The sequence below is a fragment of the Lycorma delicatula genome, chromosome 1 (genome assembly GCF_047948215.1).
Source record: "Lycorma delicatula isolate Av1 chromosome 1, ASM4794821v1, whole genome shotgun sequence".
NCBI classification, from domain to species: domain Eukaryota; kingdom Metazoa; phylum Arthropoda; class Insecta; order Hemiptera; family Fulgoridae; genus Lycorma; species Lycorma delicatula.
Genome location: NC_134455.1, coordinates 75,153,963 through 75,178,316, shown reverse-complemented (window position 1 = coordinate 75,178,316; position 24,354 = coordinate 75,153,963). Strand labels below are relative to the sequence as shown.

General features: G+C 31.8%; 1 protein-coding gene across 1 annotated transcript; it reads left to right on the top strand.

The window, feature by feature from the left end:
- The first annotated feature begins 238 nt into the window (after nt 1–238).
- Nucleotides 239–14,760, top strand: LOC142318128 (odorant receptor 43a-like). Its single transcript, XM_075354668.1, has 4 exons — nt 239–321; nt 2,213–2,314; nt 11,421–11,576; nt 14,086–14,760. The coding sequence occupies exons 2-4, from the start codon at nt 2,249–2,251 to the stop codon at nt 14,140–14,142; spliced, it is 279 nt and encodes a 92-aa protein (XP_075210783.1). The 5' UTR covers nt 239–321; nt 2,213–2,248; the 3' UTR covers nt 14,143–14,760.
- Nucleotides 14,761–24,354: the final 9,594 nt, after the last annotated feature.

Below are 24,354 nucleotides of genomic sequence, written 5' to 3'. Positions count from 1 at the left end.
AAAATCGTGTCAGCAACAAAACGAGGCAAAAAGCGCTGCATGAACAATTTTATTGCATTTCAATGCATACGATAACGAACTTTAAACAGTGCTATAATATTGATAATAATAAACAATAACTAATAATTAACAACACAACAAATTAAACGGTTAAATCAACTGATATTATTTTCTAAATAAAAATTAACTTAGAGTGTTAATATCAGCTGATATTTGTCACTTATCAGCTGTTAATATACAAGAATGCAGTTTGTACTTCGTTGAAAAAATTCAACTTATTAACTCCTCATTTCACCTTATTACTTCAACATAATTCTAACGGTAAAATTTAATTTCTAAAATAATATACATTTCAATTTAGTTTTTTAAGTCATTATTTCGTTTATCTGGGTAAATTATTGAATATGCACATATAGGATATTGTCTTATAAATTTTGTGTTTATTTTAAAATTATTTTCAGTAATTTAGGTTTAATTTATATTTTTAATTTTTATTAGGTATTGAATGAATACGATTTTCTGTCTATTTTTCGTCTGTTTTGCTTCAATAAAAACCGATTTTTAAAAGTAATTTATTTACTTTTTATTGGCTGTATCTAAATTAATTTTCTCAGAATTAAATTATCTACAAATTTGTTGTTATTAAATTTTTCACATTTATTAGTATTTAACAAAGCTACTGTACTACAAACTTAAAAAAACTAGTTTTTTCAACACAGAATTTTGTGTTTTAGGTTGGATATCTTAAAAACTACTAAAGTTAAAGTTTTGGGATCTATTTTTCCTATTTCCGAGCTCAAATTACATAAGAAACCACCAACTTTATTCCTTAATTTGGTTCCCAAAAATTTCAGTAGGGTTTTGTTTTATCAGAAGAACTGAAATCTGGGTGAAATCTTTCGCTAGTAAAACTCGAAAAGGTTTCTAAAACCTACGTTTATGTGAACTTTTTTCATTTTTTTCACCAGTAGAACATGTCCTGAAATTTCTCGTAGGACACTCTGTATACTGAATAATTTAAAAAATAGATGCCATTTAACAACTGCAAACACGATTACGGTCGTACGGACATCTCTTACCATTATGAATGGCTGAACACTATCTCAAGAATTCGCTTTCCTGTAATAAAATATAGCGGAATTGATCGACTGATACAAGATATTTAGGTATTTTCCCAATTTCGATATTTGTTATCATTTTTGATCTCTGTTATTTACTTTCCCGGTTGTATAATTATTTTGTACAGCTATACATATACTATATCGCGCCGGCTTCCGTGGTGCGAGTGGTAGCGTCTTGACCTTCCATCCGGAGGGCCTGGGTTCGAATTCCAATCAGGCATGACATTTTCACATGCTATAAAACAAAATTGTCATTTCATCTCATCCTTTGAAGCACACATATATACTATGTAACCGAAAATGAGCTTGTCTGGTTAAACTTTGCATGTCGTGATTTTTACAGATCTTAATGTTTCATTTAACAATCTCTACCAAAAAACAAACAGAAAATATTAGCACTGAAAAATTCTGGAATGAATAAAACTTTACACCATGATTTCCGTATATGGGGTATTGATACAATTGAATTTCGATCAACGGTATTAGCGAGATAGGGACCTCAGTCCCCGTACATCAAAATTTTACTCAAAGGTTAGGTAATTTTTTTCAAATAATTTAATTCCCGTTAGGTAGTTGAGATACTTTCTGGTAAAGTTTGATCTTATTCTAATCTTCATAAAGAGTGGGAGACTCTATTTTGTTATAATTTTGCATTCTTGAATTTTAAAATAGATTAAGTCCATTTCAAAAATCTGATAGTACTAGTACTAACAAGTTCGTAAAATTCTTTGAACAATAAAAGAAACGTGATAATGTAATAAATGATTAAACTAATTTTAAAAAATACTGTAGCATTTTCTTCGGTAGGATTTCTTAAGGATAATTAACAGCGTCTTCTTCTAGTGCTGATAATAGAACCCTCTTCAAAAAGATTAGGAAATCCGTAGTATGTAATTGAAGGTGTTACAAATAAACCGAAATTCCTTTTGGAAGAAAACGTTTCTAATATTTTGAAAGTTACTCGTTTAATATGTAATAATTTTCAATTAGAAAATTTATTTAATTTAATATTTAGAAAATACATAGGATAAATATATCTTTCGATAATTTAATAAAAAATCGTTTTTTATTTCATGTTTTTCTTCTTCTAGAATGATGATATCATTACCCAGTTAACTGAAGCAACTATGTGTGTTCTTATATTTTATCTCATGTATTTATTTGATGTAAGTGGTGAGAAGATCAATAATGAGGTATGTTAAATGAAAATTATGAAAAATTCATATAAAAATTTATTGTTTGAAGCAGATTCCGTATTCATAAAAATTACTGATGTTTTATTATTGAATAAGCCAAATTCAAACATGCTAATACTGAAATATTTGGCCCGATCAAGTTGAATAGGTTTATCTGTTGCGAAATGAACATCGATCAGTTCATTAGGGCAATGTAGTGATAATTATTAGTACACAACTGGTAAATTATCAAAATTTAAAGGTACACCTTATGATATTTTTGTTCAGAAACGTTATTACATATTACTTTAAGTATACATAATGTTTCATAAAATTTCGCTCTGATTTCTGTCTCAAGATTAAATAGTCACACAGAATTTTTTGAAAATTAAATTACGGGAAATTATTTTTGAATTCATATGGTTATTTATTTGTAAAATTGAATAAAATTGCTCTAAAGCAGTAATTTTTTTGAAAAAAAAAAGTAAAATACAAAAAAGACAATTATTTTAGATTTGACGTATAATAACGTTATTAAATTGGCGATAAAGGAAAGAGAATTTTGCAGCAAAATTTATAGAAAATTTAATTCTAAGAGAATATAATTAAGTAACGCCTATAGAACATAAAGAATAGTTTAAAAAATTAGACTTTCATTAAAAAAAAACAGACTAGACGCGGCAGAAAATACTGTAAATTAAAAGAAGATTTATTTCAATAATGAAAAATATGCAGAAATAAAAAAATTATCAAAATTTAAATAAGACGGTATTTTATAATTTTTTTTTTTTTTTTGTCTTCAGTCATTTTATTGCTTTGATTCCCTATCTAGAGCCAGTTGTTTCATTTCGTTATACCCCCTACATCCTACATCCCTATCAATTTGTTTTACATATTCCAAACGTTGCTTGCCTGCACAATTTTTCCCTTCTACCTGTCCCTCCAATATTAAAGCGACTATTCCAGGATGCCTTAATATGTGGCCTATAAGTCTATCGCTTCTTTTAAGTATGTTTTTCCAAATGCTTCTTTCTTCATCAATTTGCTGCAACACCTCTTTATCCACCACTTTATCACTTTATCCACCAACATGAATTTTAACATTCTCCTATAACACTATATTTATATGGAAGTTTCACTTCCGTATAAAGCTGCACTCCAAACATATACTTTCAAAAATGTTTTCCTCACATTTAAATTAATTTTTGATGTTAATAAATTACATTTCTGACTGAAGGCTCGTTTCGCCTGTCTTATTCGGTATTCATTTCGCAACAGATAAGCCTATTCAAGTTGATCGGGCAAAAGATGTGTCAGTATTAGCCTGTTTGCATTGCTCCTGGTTCATCCATCTTTATTATTTCTACTTCCCAAATAACAAAATTCTTCTACCACCGTAATCTTTTCTCGTCCAATTTTTATATTCATTGGTTCATCTACATTATTTCTACTAAATTTCATTACTTTCCTTTTGTTCTTATTTATTTTCATGCACTGGTTCTTGCGTAGGATTGTATCCATCCCGTTCATTGTTTCTTCTAAATCTTTTTTAATCTCAGCTAGAATTACTATATCATCAGTAAATCGTAGCATCTTTATCTTTCCATCTTGTACTGTTACTGCGGATCTAAATTGTTCTGTAACAACATTAACTGCTATTTGTATGTAAAGATTAAAAAGTAACGGGGATAGGGAACATCCTTGTCGGACTACCATTTTTATTACGGCTTCTTTCTTATGTTCTTCAATTATTACTGTTGCTGTTTGGTTCCTGTAAATGTTAGCAATTGTTCTTTTATCTCTGTAATTGAAACCTAATTTTTTTTAAAATGCTGAACATTTTATTCCAGTCTAAGTTATGCCTTCTCTAGGTCTATAAATGCCTAGTATGTTGGTTTGTTTTTCTTTAATCTTCCTTCTACTATTAATCTGAGCGCTAAAATTGCTTCCGTTTTCCCTACACTTTTTCTGAAACTAAATTGGTCTTCTCCTAACACTTCTTCCACTCTACTCTCAGTTCTTCTGTACAGAAGTCTAGTTAAGATTTTTGATGCATGACTAGTTAAGCTAATTGTTCTGTATTCTTCACATTTATCTGCTCTTGCTTTCTTAGGTATCATGACTATAATGCTCTTTTTGAAATCTGACGGAACGTCCCCTTTTTCGTAAATAATACCCACAGTTTGTAAGAAGACCCACTACGCGACCCGCCGTCAGGACTGGAGTCCGGAAAAAGAGCCCAGCAGAGAAGCAACGTGAAGGGCAGCCACCGAAGAAGTAGATGAAGATACTATGGATAATCCTTTATCCATACCTTAAAAAATGTCAATACTTACAATTAATTAATTAAATCAGCAATTGCGACCCCCTCCGGAGAAGGGGGTGCATTGCTCCCTCCAAACAATTAGGGCTCCGTTGTGGCGTATTTCTGCTAGCATATGAAGCGTTAGCACCGAAAGGAATTCAGTGGACGGTCTGAAGGGGAATTACGTCGGAACCACAGGTTTTAAAAGCCTAGTCTCTAGCGGTCGGACCCAGAAATGGGTTTGAGAACGCTGGTCCAAACGGATATGGAACGCTATTCACAAATCCGTTTATGAAATGTATCAAAACTTGAAACTTAGACCCGACATTAAAATAAAACCTGGAAACACGCCCGATTAACAGAATCATACAGCAGCAAGGGACACTGTCCAGGCTCTGCGATTCGAAGGGAGAATTTGTGAAACTCCCGGCACTTTTGCGTTCCGTTCCAGTTTGTATAATCTATCTATCGCTTCCTCACCTGCACCGCGCAGTAATTCTGTAGGTATTCCGTCTATTCTAGAAGCCTTTCTGCCATTCAAATTTAACATCTCAGTATTGTTTCTCCCCTTTCATCCTCTTCGACTTCCTCTTCTTCCTCTATAACACCATTTTCTAATTCATTTCCTCCGTGTAACTCATATTCCACCCACCTATCGACCTTTCCTTTCGTATTATAAATCGGTGTACCATCTTTATTTAAGACAATGATAGCTTTTTATTTTATGTACCACAAAATTTTCCTTAACTTTCCTGTATGCTCCGTCTGTTTTACCAATGATCATTTCTCTTTCTACGTCTGAACACTTTTCTTTAATCCACTCTTCTTTCGCTAGTTTGCACTTCCTGTTTATAGTATTTCTTAATTGTCGATAGTTCCTTATACTTTCTTCATCACTATCATTCTTATATTTTCTACGTTCATCCATCAGCTGCAATATATCTTCTGATGTCCAAGGTTTTCTACCAATTCTCTTTGTTCCGCCTAAGTTTGTTTCTGCTGATTAAAGAATTTCCTTTTTAACATTCTCCCATTCTTCTTCTGCCTTATCTTGTTTACTCAAACCTCTTGCAATATCCTCCTCAAAAATCTTCTTTACCTCTTCTTCCTCAAGCTTTTCTAAATTCCACCGATTTATCTGACAGTTCAGGTTTTTAAACCCCAATCTACATTTCATTATCACTAAATTATGGTCGCTATCAATGTCTGCTCCAGGGTAAGTTTTGCAGTTGACGAGTTTATTTCTAAATGTTTGCTTAACCATGATATAATCTATATGATACCTTGCAGTATCACTTGACGTTTTCCATGTGTATATTTTTCTATTATGATTTTTAAACCGGGTGTTGGCAAATACTAAATTATACTTAGTACAAAACTCCATAAGTCGGTCCCCTCTTTCAATCCTTTTGCCTAGCCCATATTCACCCACATTATTTTCTTCCTTGCCTTTTCCAATGCTTGCATTCCAATTTCCAACTATCATTAAATTTTCATTCCCTTTTATGTGTTTAATTGCTTCGTCAATTTCTTCGTATACACACTCTTCCTCATCATCATCATGAGCACTTGTAGGCATATAGACGTTAAAAATCGTTGTCAACTTAGGTTTTGATTTTATCCTTATTATAATTATTCTGTCCCTATGCATTTTCAAATACTCTACTCTCTAACCTATCTGCTTGTTCATTACGAAACCTACTCCTACCTGGCCTTTATTTGAAGCTGTGTTAATTATTCTAAAATCACCTGACCAAAAGTCGTTTTCCTCTTCCCACTGCACCTCGCTAATTCCTACTACATCTACATTTAATCTATCCATTTCCTCTTTAAATTTTCTAACCTACCAACCTTTTTAGACTTCTAACATTTCACGCTCCGACTCGTAGAATGTTATTTTTTAGTTTTCTGGTGACCCCTTCCCTATTAGTCCTCACCCGGAGATCTGAACGGGAGACTAGTTTACCATCGGAATATTTTACCAAGGAAAGTGCCACCATCTTTGTTACATGAAAATGCATAGAGTTAAAATTTCTTAGAAAAAAAGCAGCTATAGTTTTCCATTGCTTTCAGCTGCGTAGTACTCAGAAGATTGAGTGATGTTGATACGGTCGTTTACGTCCTCCTTACCTACGCCCTTAACAACTACTGAAAGAGCTGCTGCCCTCTTTCAGGAATCTTTCCTTAGTCAGGCTCTCAATAGATACCTTTCCGATTTGGTTGCACCTTCGATCCAGCTACTCTGTATTACTGAGCACTCTATCCGCAAGGCTTCATGATTCATAGACGGAGGTAGTTTAATAGCAGTACTAACTTTCACTGTGTTAAGTTAAAAATATTGAGAAATTCATTATAAACAAGAAATATTCGTAAGTATTAAAACACATTTGCCAAAAAAGACATTGCTAATAAAAATTGCTCCTTAATATAGGATAATTAAAGAGCGTGCTGGTGATAATTTTGTATGTAGTATTTGTATATAACATAATTTAGTTTTCAATTTTTTTAAATCTATTTAAAAAAAATACGTTTATATATGTAAACATATATATATATATACTTTCTTATTTATATGACTCGGGCTTCTTATACTCGCGATATCGTAAATATTCAAACTCGAAGTCATACATCTAAATCAGTTCAGCCGTTGAGCTGCTACTGTGGAACAAACATAAATACATATATACTCCCTAAATACCTTACACTCCTTTTTTGGGCATTCGTATAAAACATAAATTGAGAAATATTTATACTGTAAATTCCCAATATAAGGAGCTGATCAACAGTTTAAATTCATGCATTTCATTTGAAGAGTTTTGTATACTTGAAAAAACTATTTCCAAAATTGAAAACAATTATATTACCTGAGAATCACTTTCCAAGGGTTTATCAGTTCTCAAATGAAGAATATGTATAGACAATATTTTTTAAGAATATTGTGATGTAAATATTTAGCTGCACTTTTTATAATCTATGTTTGGGTCTGCTGAGGTCTCTTTTGCAATGGGGATATGTGTGAACTTTACACCAAACACTCTGTTAGGATCACTAATGAATTATAACTCACAGGTTGAGAATCAGTGCTTTAAAGTACAATAGTATGCTTCTTATTTCTTCTTTTTTTTGTTTTACGTCAGAAGTGGGAAAATTTGCCTAAACCAAATGCCCAGTAGCCCGTATAAACTGGGTGCCTACTGCAGTGGGACCCACTAAAAAACCACTTCCTCACGCAACATGGTTCTAGAACTGACACAAAGGCTCAACCTCAACATCATGTGAGTCACAGGCAGACCTCACACTCATACAAATATTTACACATCACATTCACACCATATTTACAACTCATTATATACACTACACACGTGGACTCTTCTTAACCCTGCACAGCTATACTGGCTTCAGACAGCAGGAATTCATCCCATGAAAGCCATTGGTGACGACAATGCTGAGGTATCCCCGCTACCCGCTACTGATGGCTGGTGCCCAGCGTCGCCCTCAACTGACATCCTCGCTGTCATCCTCATGTTCTTCCTCCAATAGCTTCTGATGGAGCACTCTTCTAAACCACTGAGCACACATGGTCCAACCCTCACCAGATGAGAGCATCAACTGCATGACTCTCCCCGGCAAGTCCAAATCGTCACATTGCAATTCTTCCTTCCACCTGGGACACATGAAAAAGGTGTGCTCCACCGTATCCATTTCTTCGCAATACTGACATTGATCCGTATGCCTCCTTCCAATCCTGCAGAGGTAGATCCCAAACAACCAGTTAGCCACTGAGCCGTCCAGAAGTCCACCTCCCCATGTGATCTATTGCCCATGCAGTTACCTCTGGGATCAAAATATAGCTCCAATGTCCTTCTTTTGCATTCGTCCACCTCTCCTGCCATTCAGTAAACATGCGTCTCCTTGCCTACTCTTTGCCTCCTGTGGTTCTGTTCCTTCTTTCCTTGGCCACAAGGTCCAACAGTGACATTCCTGTCACCACCAGTGATATGCATCCAGGGAGAATGTCCTGTATAGTTGGGCCACCCTTATTGCCAACTTCCTACAAACACTGTTGCCTCCGGGCATTTCTACCTATCCTAAAGGCCTCCCACCATACCGGCACTGCATACAGTATCGCCGACATCACCATGAATTCTAACATCCTGTGTTTAGATGCCCTGGAGTCCCCGACATTGGCTTTCAGCCTCATCAGTGTCAAGGACATTCCCTCTGCCTTCATGGCCACCTGCTGCACATGAAAGGTGAAGTCCCTTGACCTGTGGAGCCACATTCCCAGGTACTTGGCCCCATCCTTCAGGGTAATTTCCTCCCCATCTACCTTGATACAAAATGGGGGTATACGCCATCTCCCTGTCATCAGTACGATTTCCATCTTCTTGGCTGCCAGTTGTAGTCCCTGCCTCTGAAGCCAGGTCTTAATTTTTTTAACCATTCCTGTTGCAATCCTCAGCACCTTATGCAGTATCTTCCCCGTCACCACCACCATCAAATCATCAGCGTAGGCCACCAACACCACTTCAGGCAGCCACTCCTTCCAAAGAGGTCGTCATACACCACGTTCCACAGAATTGGGCCAAGGATTGATCCCTGTGGCACCCCAAGCCCCGTGATACAACGACCTCCTCCCCTCCTTTGGACATAATCTCAGTTCCCTTCCACTGGGGCACTGTTCTACCATCCTCAGCAGATACAATGAGATACCTCTTCCCTCCAATTGCTGCAAATACTTCTTTTACTTATTTTAATTATTTCTCATTATTTTAAGTGTTGGCTTTTACATTATTTTCCAATAAAACTACATATTCTACTGTGAAAGGTTTGAACAAAATTTCTTCAATCTTTAACTTTTCTTTAAAATCATTCTATGTGTTCTATAAGCAACTAGCATCTCCCACCGTGGCTTTGCTACACTGGAAAAGTTTGCCAAAAATCCCCAGCAAAGATAATATGTATTGACCCTATCAAACTTATCACATGACCTAAGGTCTCTAAGAGTACGGTCAATCGCTTTAACATGTGTTGTTGAATCATGTTATATTCATCCCGTACAATAAGCTTTGTAGCTAGGAAAATTTTACCAAGATGACCATTTTTACATATAGAGCAAACTGACTTGCCCACATGATAGCTGTCGATCAAACATATGTGAAGTAAATTAATCAAAAAGGGTTTCTGAGTGCCTCCAGGAGCATGTAAAAAAAAAATACTTTATCTGTCACTGTGTACATTGTAAGTTATGGAATCATATGCATGGCACTGATCTGGAACTAATTTAGAAAGGTTAATATTTATGTACTCTTGAAGTTCATTGATATTAAAAGAATTTTGGAACATTGTATCGAAGGAGTTTTCATTACCTTTTTATTACAAATTGGTGTTGGTAAAACGAAATCACATAAATTCTTTTCACCAAGCCTTACAACCTTGTCTTCAATTTCAATAAGACCTCTGTTGAAAAATATCTTGAATGCTGCTCATAATAAGAAAGTAACATAAGAATTTAGCGGCTTGCCACCTAGCAGCCCAAATGAGACGTGTAGCACCATAATGGATTATTTATTATTTACACATTTTAATTAAATAATTATTCATCTTAATATAGCCTATGACCCTCCGGATTACATAATGAAGCTACTGTTAAAATTTCATAGCAATTAGTTTTGTGATTCTTGAGATTTTTGGTAACATATAAACAAATGTTTCCTATTTATATACTAGAGAGATTGCATGTTCTATGTAAGAGCAGAGAATATGAAGCAGCACAATAGAAGTCCATGAAAGGAAATATTCCTAGATAATTCTGTCACCCACATTTATCTCTCAACTGAAAATCTTTAAAGACTCTTCTTACCTTTTCAACTGAAAACGGAATTTCCCGTAATTTTGCTGGTATGGGTTGCATCTTTAACCTTTTCCAATAGAGAACTACCTGCTTTGCTTTGTTTGGTAAGTGAACACCTTCCAGACCAAGTGGATAGTACCTTCCTGAATTGCAATCCTTGTAATTAAGTAGGTGAATGGAAAAAGCATTAAGCAAGGTCTTATCACTCTTGTCCTTTTACCTTTCCAAAGTAGAATGTGAACACATTATACCCTTTCTGTCACAGCTGAATATTTTTCCATGACAGGTATGTTTAGTGGGATATGTTCATGTTTGTGTTCTAATATTATGTTATGTATTTAAATTTGGCTGCTGTCTACATAATATAACTTGATAAAAAACTATATATTACATGAGTCCCACTCCCATGCTGTTTGCAATCTGTGAGTCTGAGAGTACCTATCTCCCAGATCACTACTGTCTGTATTCTTAGTTTAAAAGCTTGAGATGTTCTAGCTGTTATGGAAATCCAGGGACTCCATAGTTGAGTGGTGGGAGAAAAACAACCTAGACTTACAGGAATTTGTGTAAGATGAATAATCACCCAACTCAGAGGAAAGAGTCCCTTGGGCTCCAAGTAAAGAGTTCTCATTCTGCCTAAAAATTTTCCCAGTTTTATTCTAAGAAAAACAATATTCTAAACATTGTTGGGATCAACTATTGCCTAACTGATAGAATAAGTTTAGTATTCATTCAGAGACATATTGTATGGGAGGCCAATGTAGCCTCCTGTACAATATGCCTCCAAGCATCTCTGTCTAGTATTCCAAAATTATAAATAATTAAAATTACAGCCAATAATTTAAACTGATACAGATTTTTATCTCAATTTTTAAATCAAAATATATTTGTATTTACAAATTGTGTATAAGTACAATAAAAAATTGTCAGATATATATAATTTTTTTGTTTTTTTTTTTTTATAGTGGGAAAAATTAAGAAATGCTTTATATGGATGCTACTGGATGAATAAACCAGAATGGTTTAAAAAAGTGCTATTAATTATGATAAGTTGTAATAATTCACCAATGGAAGTCAAACCACATGGATTGTTTGTACTGAATCTGAGGAATTTTGCTACGGTAATATTATCACATAAAAAATATTCAGTTTACTATCTTATGAATAATATACTATTTACATTTACTTAGGACTGCCTGAAACTCACCTCCACGGACTTTTAAAGAAAAATTCAGACAAGTAATAAAATCTTAAGAACTAGTATGCAGAAAATTTTATACATGTTTTCAGTCCTACAATCAATCTTACTATCCACTTTAACAGTTTTAGCAATATCTTTGCTGTTTATTACTCATTTTGAACAAATAAGATATTGTTTTGTTAACTATGAAATCCTTAACATTTTAGTTAAAAAAACATTTTTTGATAAAATTCATATTCATGGAGCTATTAATGATTAAACATTTTAATGGCTACCATTTTAGAATTTTCTAACATACAATATTAAACTTATTTATTTTGTCAAAGATTTTGTTCAATTTAAATACACCAAATTTCATTAAAATATATCATTTAGTTTTTCAGATGTAAATTTTTATCGAAAAAACACAAAATAGTAGGCTGACGGAAAATGAAGCGAGATAGGGCATTTGTACACATGAACTTTTTTGTTAATTTTGTTGTCCTGAATCAGTCCTTTAAATTTGACCAACACCCTTCGGGACATTCAGCAAATAAATATATTAATTTATTTAGGTTAAACTTTTTATAATCCATTTTTTCTTTTTTTTTCTCTGTACATAAATATTTATATGTACAATATAATATTCTTTCAGTCTCCGTAAAGCACAGAATTAGAGAAACACTCTTACTTTAATTTTTTTTTCATTTAATTTAATTTATTTATTTTTTTTTATATATAATTATTAGATACCAAGGATCATCCTTGGTCCCAAAAGGTTGACATTTTTAAGAACATGATAAACAGAAAATAAAATGCATACACAATAAACGGGAATTGTATAACAAATAAATAGTATAAAGAATATAGCGATAAAAAATGGATATCACACGTCATTGATTGATAACATGTATAATAGATATAATTCAGAATTTTTGAATAATACAAATATTACTGCGTTATTACCCATAAATGACAATAAAAACAGAGAAAATGTTTATATAAAATACTCTTACACAAATAAAATTATAGAAAACTTAATTGATGCGTATAATGATAAAAAATATAAACCTGATAATCATATAATAAAACATTTTAAATTTATAATAATGAAAAAGTAAAACATAAATATGATTCTTCTGGTTTTTATAAAATTAAATACAACAATTGTGAAAAGACATATTGGTAAAACGAATAGATCATTTAAAGACAGATTTAATGAACATTTTAGATCATTTAAAAATAGAAAGGTGGGTTTTTCAAATGTTGCTGATCATATGATAAATAATAATTATAATATAACTAGTGTAGAAGATAATTTAGAAACAGTCGAAAAAGTAAATATTGAAGATGAAAATAGTAATAAAACAATTGGACATTTTCACGTTTATAAATGTGAATTCAGCCTTATAAATCTGCAAATAGAATTTGATGAGGACACATTTTTATTAAAATTATTTAAGTAGGTTCATAAAGATAAGATATGATAAATTAATAGTTATTGTAAGACTTTTTCATTCTTGACTGAACAAATACTTTTTTCTAAATTTATTTTAAATGTTTTTAAAGTTTTTTTAATTTATTTTATTTTAAACAAACAATTTTTACAAAATGTAAAAAGCTAATAGAGTTATTGTGTAAATTTTAAACAGTTTAAGAATTTATAAAATATATCACTGAGAATGTGCTTAAGCCTGAAAGCATTTTCATGAAGTAAAAAAATTAAAGGTAAGAGTGTTTCTCTAATTTTGTGCTTTGCAGAAGCTGAAAGAATATTATATTGTGTACATATATTCAATTAGCATCATCCCCATCTGCTTTAGATTAAACTTATGGAAGTGAGTTCCAACTACATCTACTTAATATTAATAAAATGTTTAATTAATTATTCGTTAAAATATCACAGAAGCTATGGATTACTCTCTTTATCAGCTATGAATTACTCTTTATTTTGAGAAGGGGAAATCAAGAACTTATACTATATTTAATTTGGACAAATATATACAAGATAAAAAATGAGACAGTGTTGAGATATTTCCTTAGGAAATCAAAAATTATTTCAATCTTAAGTCTCTCAACAATAAAATAAAATATTCTAGTTTAATTCTTATTCAAACATGTTTATGTAAGTTTAATTTTATCATGTGATATGGTTTAAATGATCTTTAATCATGAAGATGTTGGAAAAAATAACCTTTCAAGTGGGAAACTACCAGAATTAGCAAAGGAATCACTTTTAAAAGAATATTTCATTATCCATTATGAAAATACATATTATATACCATTAGTATAGCGGTGATTACATACAAGAATTTTCTAATGGAAATAAGAGTAGGGAAAAAAATATCCTTTTTTAGACTTTTCATTTATGAAAGATTTATATGTTGGTGTATTAAATATTTAAATTTTAACTGATTAAATTATGAATTATTCTTTTTTTTTAATTTCAGACAATAAATGCAACATACTCCTACTACAACATTCTTAACAATTTTAAGGACAATTAAACTTCAGCTTATATTATTAATTTCTTATTGCATACAATTATCTGAGTCAGTAAATTTAAAAAATTATCAAATAAAAAAGTGAAATCATAAAATATTGCGTACTCAAAAATGTTAAAAAAAAAATGAGATGCCAATTTTGGTTTTTCTTTTAAGCCCAAATGTTATTATTCCCTTCCACTGAGGCACTGGCTAAAAATTGGAACTTCCACATCCTTTATATTCTAAGAATGGGCAGAATGGGTTTGCCAGAGCAAATCCCTGAGGCTGCTGTTAGGCATTCAAGGAAAAAGCAATTTGCTTCAGCATATATTTGAATTAATCAACACAGAATTACTGATCAACATTGTGTTACTCTCTTCCTTGGTAAAGATAGCCCTACCTTCTGAGGCATCTTGGCAATCAAAATAAAAATTCAGTACTTATAAGGAACATGAGCATCCTTTGAAATATAAATTCATTTAACACATGATGTTTAAAATACCACATTTTTATAACTAAATAATTTCTTTTTTCTGTAATTTACAATTAGATTATTTTTTTACTATTACTGTTTCTTCATAAAAATACCTGTTGTCTGTAAACTTAATTTGAAGTTAGGAGATGATCCATTAAAACTCAAATTATTAAGTTCCATATGAACTTGATCTAACCTGGAATTTTTCTTTTTTATATTATTACCAAAATCTATTTTTTTCTAAAAATATATCATCCACTAATTCAGTAAAAAGCTAACTGAAATCAATTTATTACTGATAATTGATAATACAGATAATTGATTGATACTGAAATAAATAAAGAAGTAAACCTGAAAAAATTAAATAAATTTATAAAAATAAATAAAGGAATGCTGAAGAAGTCTTAAAGTAGATGAAAACTTGTTGTTTTATAAATGGAAATCAATTTATCAGATTAAATAAAGATTTTATTTTCCACCAATGCATTTCCATTTCAATTATTAATATTAAATACTATAATTTATAACCATTTCCTCTAAATGAATCCATGGTAATATTTGATGGCATAAGAATAGTTATATGAGAAATTCATGTATTAATTTTATGTGCCCTAAGCTCACCTGACATAGGATAATTTCTTCATAGTAACTGCAATTATGACAACCTTTATAGCAATACAAAACCTGTTTTATTTTTTACTGCAGCCAACCCTCAGTCTGATACACTTATCTTGACCAATAATTCATGAAATATGCATGTTTAAGATTGATCACATGCTTCATAAAGCTTTCTTTGCAGCAACACCAGCTTATTCATCACCTTCAGTACTGATGTGGTTAGACAAGTAATGTAATTGTATGAATCAATGTAAATAAGCTTTTGTAAAGTGTTAAAAATAATAAAATCTTTCAACAATGTTTCTTCAGTTAATGATATTTTTTTAAACATTCACCAAGGTGATGGACTGCAACTGTTATAATAAAACATAATTCTTTTCCTCTCCCACCACTATGCAGTGTTTATATTTACTAGATAATTCCTTATGAATGCAATGCAATTATATTAATTATATATTATGTAAATTATATTATTCTAAAAAAAGAAAAAAGAAAACAATTTAAACCTACATTATATATTTAAATTTTATATTGATAATCCTAGAATTGCAAAAGAGTTAATTTAATATTCAATATAAGGAAAAATGTGGGCTTCTCAAAAGTATTTTGGCATCTAATTATCTGTGATAATTTATTTACATCATTGACTACATTTTCTTTCACAACTTTTTTTGTACACAAAAGAGTTTTGTACGTAAAAAAACCATAAAGTCATAATTTATGGATCTTAGTATGAATCAACAGTAGTATATTTTTAGGGGGAAAAAACTGCAATTATTAACTAATAATGGGTCATTGTAAACTAAAGTTAATGAGCTTGTCATAATTAACAAATATTTATTATGCTTTCATAGATTTCCAACTTTAAATTGAAACCTTCTTACTTATAATCCCATCGTAATTTTAATTTAGTGAAATAAAATCTCTTAGGGTTCCCTTAAAAAATCAGAATCAGTTTTTAAAATACAAAGATCATATCACTGTTTGTACCAATAAGTATGAACCATATAGATTAATACTTAGAAAATAAAAATGTTAGCTTATCCTTCATCATCATAATGAACATTATGGGTAGATCAGACAGCCTATTCCATTGCCATAGACTCAACCACTCAGTCTCACAAGTCTCACAATTGCTACCTCCATCTCTTCTTTGGCCATCCTATTTTTCTCATATCAACTGCTCTATAATCCCACAGAATCCCCAAGGATTGTGTAGGAATAGGATTCCAATCCTATTTCCAACTTTCTTGTCTATTATATGATTCATCCACAGCTGCCTACTTTTTGTAATCATGCTTCCATTGCTGTTGACTCCTAATTTCTGACATATTGCACTGCTACTGTTATTCAATGAAACACCCAACACTGCGCAAAAATCTCATTTCCTTAGATTCAATTCTTTGAGTTTGATGTGAAATAAGAGTCCAAGTCTCAGAACAATACAGCTAAGCTGGTACCACCATAGTTTTATAAAATTTAATAGCTGTTTCCTTCCTTACTTTGCCAACAAGAGTCCTTTGCATAATACCTAGCAACTTCTGAAATCTATGCAGCTTATTATCAACATCCTCTGATTTAAAAAAAGACAGATGACAAACCCAGATAATCAAATGCTGTTGCTTGGCCTAATAACTCAATATTTATCACTATCTTTTTAGATAAAGCTTCCTCTCCTACAAACCCCATACCTTTGTCTTCTTAGTAAATATCTCCAAATTGTGTCGGCTTATTATGGAATTTAACCTAAACTCTGCTGATTGCAAAGTTGCCTCTGTACTGGCCAGAACCAACTGTTCATCTGTAAACAACATTGCGTCCTGAGTTAACCATTAACCATTAAAATGATGTTTTAAAATTTTTTTCCAATTTTATACATTTTCAGTGTATAAATTAAATAACATAAGAAAGACAGACACCTTTGACTCCTTGATTTATTTCATGCATTCTTTCTCTAACCTGTTCATCCAACTTAACACCAATATGGGTGTTATAATAGAGACTTTATATTATCCTAATCAAATGTTCTGGAATACCTTTCCTTTTTAAAACTTCCCACAGCTTCAAACAATGCACTTTATCAAAAGCTTTTGTGCAGTCAATGAAGGCTACAAATGTTAAAATATTAATTCATAGTGTCTCTCTATCAGCTGTCTCAGTGCAAATGCACAGGCTGTACAATATTGTCCTCTATGAAACCCATGTTGTTCCTTCTCTAATTTTACTTCCGTGTTATCTTTTAATCTACTCATTATTATTTTAGCATAAATTTTGTATCCAGCATTCAATAAGCATATGCTCCTATAACTATCACCATCTTGCCTATTATCTCTCTTAAAAACAGGTATTACCTTAGAGGTTAGTGATTAAAGATATACAAGGGAACAAGGGAAAATTTAGATTTATCTCCCACCCTTGAATGAAATTGCCTAAATACAATACATAACCAAAGTGACATTCTATAATAGAATCATCTAAAAGATGTGTAAAATTTTCTAAAAGATGTGAAATTTGACTTGAGTCAAAAAACTAAAAAAAATGAGTTTTTCCCACACTTAATGGGGGTTTGAATAATACAGAACATTACAAATAAAATATATAGTTATATCTGAGACATTAAATTATGTGAAATAATTATCTACCCTTTGAGTAAAATTTTGAGGTATAGGATCATAAGGTCGATAGCCCCCAACCACTGATCAACCCATTGATCATAATTTGGTGATAAGTGAAAGATAAGATATTAAAGTGAGCTGGTATCTTGTGTGATTTACACTTGCAGTACTTCGATTCACAGTTATCTCTGCATTATATTTGCAATATTTTAGCTTTACAAGCTATAAACTATTTACATTTTGAAAATGTTCGAGTTAGAACTTTGACATTTTTCAGAGTAACAGTTTAATTGCATATTTAGGTGTTATATTTTTATAAAGTGTAAAAAATTAATGTATTAAACTTTTTTTTACCAGTGCTTTTAATCAGGAAGTATAAGAAATTACTCAATTTAAGAAATTATTCAAGTAATTTCTTGAATTGTTGTTAAATAATAGTTATGGAACGTCAAGCAAGGTTTCTAATTACTTAAGTGTACAAGTTCAGCATCATTTTAATGATTTGCAGATTTTTAATAGAATAAAAGTAGACAAAAATAAAAACAAAAGACTCATTTATTATATTTTTCAAGATTTAGAATGATTACTGATTTTATAAGTTTTGTCCTTATAATATTATGAAAGGTTTTATGATTATTGGATATACAAAATTTCTGCCTGTAGGAAAGCTGTGATTTGAAAATATAAGTTATAAGTAGTAATTAAGTAGTTATATAATTAGTAGTAATAGAACTGCTTCTTTTATGTGTCTTAAGTGTGTGTGTGTGTGTGTGTGTATGTGTGTGTATATATATATATATATATATATATATATATATATGTGTGTGTGTGTGTGTGTGTGTGTGTGTGTGTGTGTGTGTGTGTGTGTGTGTGTGTGTGTGTGCATGTAATTTTGTTAAATATATTTGTAATGAATACTGCTAATTTATTATTTAACTTCAATCAAATCAAGAAAGTATATCTTGAGCACTGAATACAAGAAGGATATTCACATCTTTGTTAATTCATTAATCTTAAATGTGTTTTTATCAGTCGCTTGAATAGTTGAAAAGAATTGAATTTCATGTTACTCGTACATTTGAGTCATTAATTGATCTAATTCTTTTAGAAGGATAACTGATGATTGTAGGTAATATATACATCAACAACTTTTCATTCAAAGCCCAAAACCCCCACTTTTTATTTAAGTGTTTCATTATATTTTTACTTTTCTACTCATTACACATCATACGTACAGCCAACTTAACTTTGGTATAACAAAAACCTGATGACCAATTAAACCTTTTCCTTTTCTTAATGACTCCTACATCCTACCCATAAGCAGTTATCTCAGCTTGTCTTTTAGAATGTCATCATTAGATGGGATGCAATGATAGTTCTATCAGTTAATAATGCTTTTATCAGCAGATAGTTTCATTGAAAAACATAGTCTAAGCAATGTTATCTATCTTAAATGTGCTTTTATTAAATTAAAATTATTATCTGTACAAAATTTCAGTACAAAAACAGTTGACAATGCATATTTAGTATAAAAATGGTTCACAGTGCATATAAAAGTTCTCCATTAACACTAATTAATTAAATTTGATAATCAAAATTAATTTCTTTCTAGATTGTTTGATAACTTTTCTTTGTGGACATTTGGTAATAAGGTTGTTTTTTATAAAGTTCCTCACAATATTTAACAGCTGTGTTAAGTCCAGGGAAATATGTGAGTTCTATTTTACCACTTCATGTTTTTTGTTATAATTCATTACAGTTGATTATTGCAGTATGTAAACTATTCTGGCTTTTGTTGCAAAGCTGTTATTCATAATTTGTTTATCTTTTTAAAGAGATTTTCTAAATTTAAGTTCAGTTCACATTTTTCAGAAAAAATATTATAAATGAATATATAAATTAAATTTTTTATTTAATTATGTCCAATTTTTATATAATTTAATTTATTTAAAAAACTAATGTGTTTTTGTGAATATAATTTCACACCTGTAGATTCTTAGTTTTTCATTTATTATAATATTGTTTGATTTTGAAATTTAAAAAAAGCATTATTAACTTTCCAAACTTAAAAATTACAAAATTTTCAACAACATTCAAAAATTGAACACAGATTCATAAAGCATTACTGGGTATTATTATGAAGAAGTAAGTTAAATTATTTCTTATTCATATACAGTAAGTTTTGATTTTCACATTTAACTCTCTCTCAGCACCATAAGACTGTAGTACCAATACTTCACCTTTTTCACTGGTAATTTATATACACCTTCTTTACATGTACATTTCATTTTGATTCAGTCACCTTCAAAACGGATTCCTTTTACCTAATTCTGAAAACATTCTCATTTTCTTTTTAAAAAACTCATTCATTGCTAACTTGGGCAGTATTGGAAACAATATACTTCCCTATTGTGGCATATATCCTTCATAGCTAGGATTCAAAAAAAAAATTCCTGTTGGATAACAGCTGCTGGTTTTTCTTTTATTTTTCAATAGGAGAGGTCTAATCTTGAAGTTACATTTGGCAAAAGACAAGGTGATATTTTATCTTTGAAATTGCTAATATATCAGGCAAAGCAATTTTATGTTTGATTATTTCTCACATTACTGTATTCTGGCTGGTCTGGAAGAAGTAATGCGGTCCTCATATAAAGCAGCAATGGGCTACTGTTAAAAAATTTATGTAGATAGGTCAGGCCTATATATTAGCTGCATACCTTAAAGTAAGATTTCTCTTCTGTAATGTAATGTCATTATGCTGGCTTCAGACATTAAACTAGCTGCCGGGTTTATTCAGAAAGCACCTGTGGCATACCTAATTCCATTACTGTGTATGACATTAACTTTCTTAGATGCAACTGTCTGGCGGATGAATAAGGAATACACCAGTAACCAACTTTCAGTCTTATGAAGGTGAATGCTTTTGAGCATCTAATCATAAAATAAATAATTGAATCTGTGTATTTATAGACTTTTAATTGTAAAATAATTAATTGAATTATGTACTTACTTGATTAATAAACATTTCTGGTTAAAAATCTCTCTGTCTCTCCTATCATTTACCTTAAAACTTTTAACTGATTCCCTATCCGCTTTACTGTAAGAGAAATGAAGGGAGAGTAAACAAACAAATATGCAGTATTAACAAAAATACATTTATTTATCTTTAAAGTTACAGTTAACATCTAATGTTTGCTATAATCTACAAAAGAATATATTAGTGAACACATTTTACAGAGTATTAAGACCACTTTATGCACATGTACTTCCCGCTGCAGGAAGAGCTCCAAATATCTGTAGTTTGTAGTGAATAAGGCACCGCAAGAATACTAACACCAATTACATTTAATATGAAGTACCCTGTCGATCTTTAATAGTTTTCTCATTCATGAAATTATAATTATAATGCAAGTGCATTTCATTTCAGGATGTAAACTATCGGGAATGTCAAATAATCTGTAGAGCAAGGTTTATTCAACAAAATCATTTTTCATTAGAAATCTGAACGAAGCTTTGTCTAGCGATGCAATGAAATTTTTCTAACAGCATATGATGAAAACCTCATTTTGTTCCTACATTGTTGACCAAGTTGAAAGAATGAATGTGTAAACTGTGTGATCCGTCGGTTTTATATCAAATACTGAAGGTCATAGAGGAAAGGTATCGATCTAACTTTCTACACTAGGCAACAAAATCGTTCAATCGTCCAAGATGACTTGAAGTGATCGTAGTCTTTCCTGCCGACCCTCGGCACCGTCTCGGAGAATTCGTATTGGTAGCAGTTTCCGTACTTGAAAAAATATAGCATCCCATTGTTGAAACGAAGAACATTTTCAATGTAATTCGTATTGTTGTATTTATTGGAATATTTTGACAACACATTGTGATCTTGCTTCTCCATATTTAGCTTATTTTGTTTCTTTCACACTTCCCTATTTTGAAAATTTCTTTCTTCTTTTATACCAATTTAGAACCACTTGATACGAAAATTTCTACAAAATACTGATTACAATTGTCTTATTATTGCATTTATTTATATTCTATTGAAAGAACCAATTTTATCCATATTTTCCTGCTTCAGTATACTTTTGAATAATGTTGTTCTGTTTTATTCTTTAGTATTTTTTTTCTTCTTTTTCTGTTAGCCTCTGGAAGCACCGTCACATATTACTTCAGAGGATGAATGAGGATGATACGTATATGAGTGTAAAAGAAATGTAATCTTGTAGTCTCAAGTTGATCATTTCTGAGATGTGTAGTTAATTGAAACCCAACCACCAAAGAACATCGGTATCCACGATCTAGTTTTCAAATCGGTATAAAAATATGAATAGAAATAAGCACCGGGTATTCTTTAGTATTGATAGCGGTATACAGAACGGAACGCAAGGATAACAAGGATTACATATCCCTTTATTAATCGCAGAACCTGGACAATAGTCCCTTTCTGCTGCGTCTTTCTTATCATTAACTGTCGAATATTTATTTGACTTGTTTACGAACGGAATTGTGGATCGCGTTCCGATCCTTACAGATCAATTTGGAATATCATTACTCTGGTTATCCTTGAAGACTAGCGATGTGTTTGCGTCGTTCTCCCGGCGCGGTTCCCCTTTGGTCCGCTGAAAGGCCTGTCGGAGCTAGTGCCTGTCGGTCTAGCAGGAATGCGCCTGATGGGATCCTAGTTATTGGAGGATGCAGTGCACTCCCTCGACGGAGGAGTCGCCATATGCTAGCGATAGGCGAAAAGAAGGACGGCAGGTGAATTTATGTTTTATAGACTCTTCTTCACTATCGCTAATTTCTTCGTCTTTCATAGGCCGCGGGTCATGATTAGGCCGGATTCGATACCGTGGAACATAGATGAAGGTATGTGTATAATTATTATGCAAAGTATTTTTGTGAAATTAAGTTGAATTTTATCGAATAAGTTTTCAAGTTTATCTATGTTTTCTATGCTTAATGTATTTGTAATTGTATTGTTGCATATATATGAAATTCCTTACATTTATTGGTCTGGATTATCAGAGGTTAAAAATTACAAGATATGCTTTCAGTGATTATTTTATGAAATAGGTTATTTTAAATAGTATTCAAAAAGTTTCTTAGCGTTTTTAAGGTGTATTTTTCTGGTGCAAGTAATATTGAGAATCACCTAAAATTTTAAATATATTTTCGGTTTGTCTTGAAATAAACGGCGAAAAATTTAACCCTTAATCTAATAGAAAAATAGTTATTTTAAAAAAATGTAATTTCTCTAAGTGTGTAAAATTAAAAAAATAAATAATAGCATCCGTGTTTATAATTTTTAAATTCTTCTTTCAGTAGTTGTAAATCGACTGGATTTTTTGTGTGCGTAATCTTCAAGTGAATAACTTTTCTTTCTTTTTCCTGTTTAGCCTCCGGTAGCTACCATTCAGATAATACTTCAGAGGATAATTGAGGATGATATGTATGAGTGTAAATAATGTGTAATCTTGTACAGTCTCAGTTCGACCATTCCTGAGATGTGTGGTTAATTGAAGCCCAACCACCAAAGAATACCGGTATTCACGATCTAGTATTCAAATCCGTGTAAAAATAGCTGACCTTACTAGGATTTGAACGCTGGAACTCTTCACTTCCAAATCAGCTGATCTGGGAAGATGCATTCACCACAAGACCAATTCGGTGGGTTCAAGTGAATAACTAACAACAGATTTCTAGATTTTTCAAAATTTGACCTTGAAAGAGGCAAAGAAAGGTACAAAAACTTGCACCTGCCTACGGTTACTTGACTAAAAAAAAAATTAAAAGTCTTTTTAATGAGAATCAAAGTACACGGTTACCACCTATTGGTGGTTGTCGGGTAACGCTAAGGACCATCCCAACCCGTAAGGGGAAGACACCCACCTTGTGACGTTACCGGTCGCCACACCACCCCCGCCGTTCCGAGCACTGAGGGACTTTACCGGAGGTCATCTTTAGACCCTCTAACTGATTACATCTCACAATCATCATCCAACCCTCGGTCGGGATGCCACGGATGTAAATGCCTCGGCAGACAATTGCATCAGTAAAATACAAATCAGATTTTTCCTTCGCGTAGGCCTCAAACGGATATCTTCACATCCAACCTACTATGATTCCCTCAAACTAACTAACCGAGACCACGGAAGCACGGAACCCGCGCCTAATCCAAATTTGACAACATCGCTCGTGACTGTGAATGCCTCAGAAAACAAACGAGTTTAAGTTAAATCAGTGCTACACTCATACCAATCAAAATTATGTTTTACGCAACATATAAATTCAGGCCTACAACCAAATAAGTTGACGAAATTAGGTCCCTAACAAGGGGAACGAAATCTCATTCCGGTGAAGGTTTCTGAATTAGTTTGAACCTGCTATGTGGCACTTGGATCAAAATATTTCAAAAATTTGTATTTTTGGTCCAATTTCAGAATAACTCAGAATATATATGATTTATGTGAAAAGAAATATTTTGGCAAATATTGGTGGTGCTGGGGCGAGATATTTCTAATT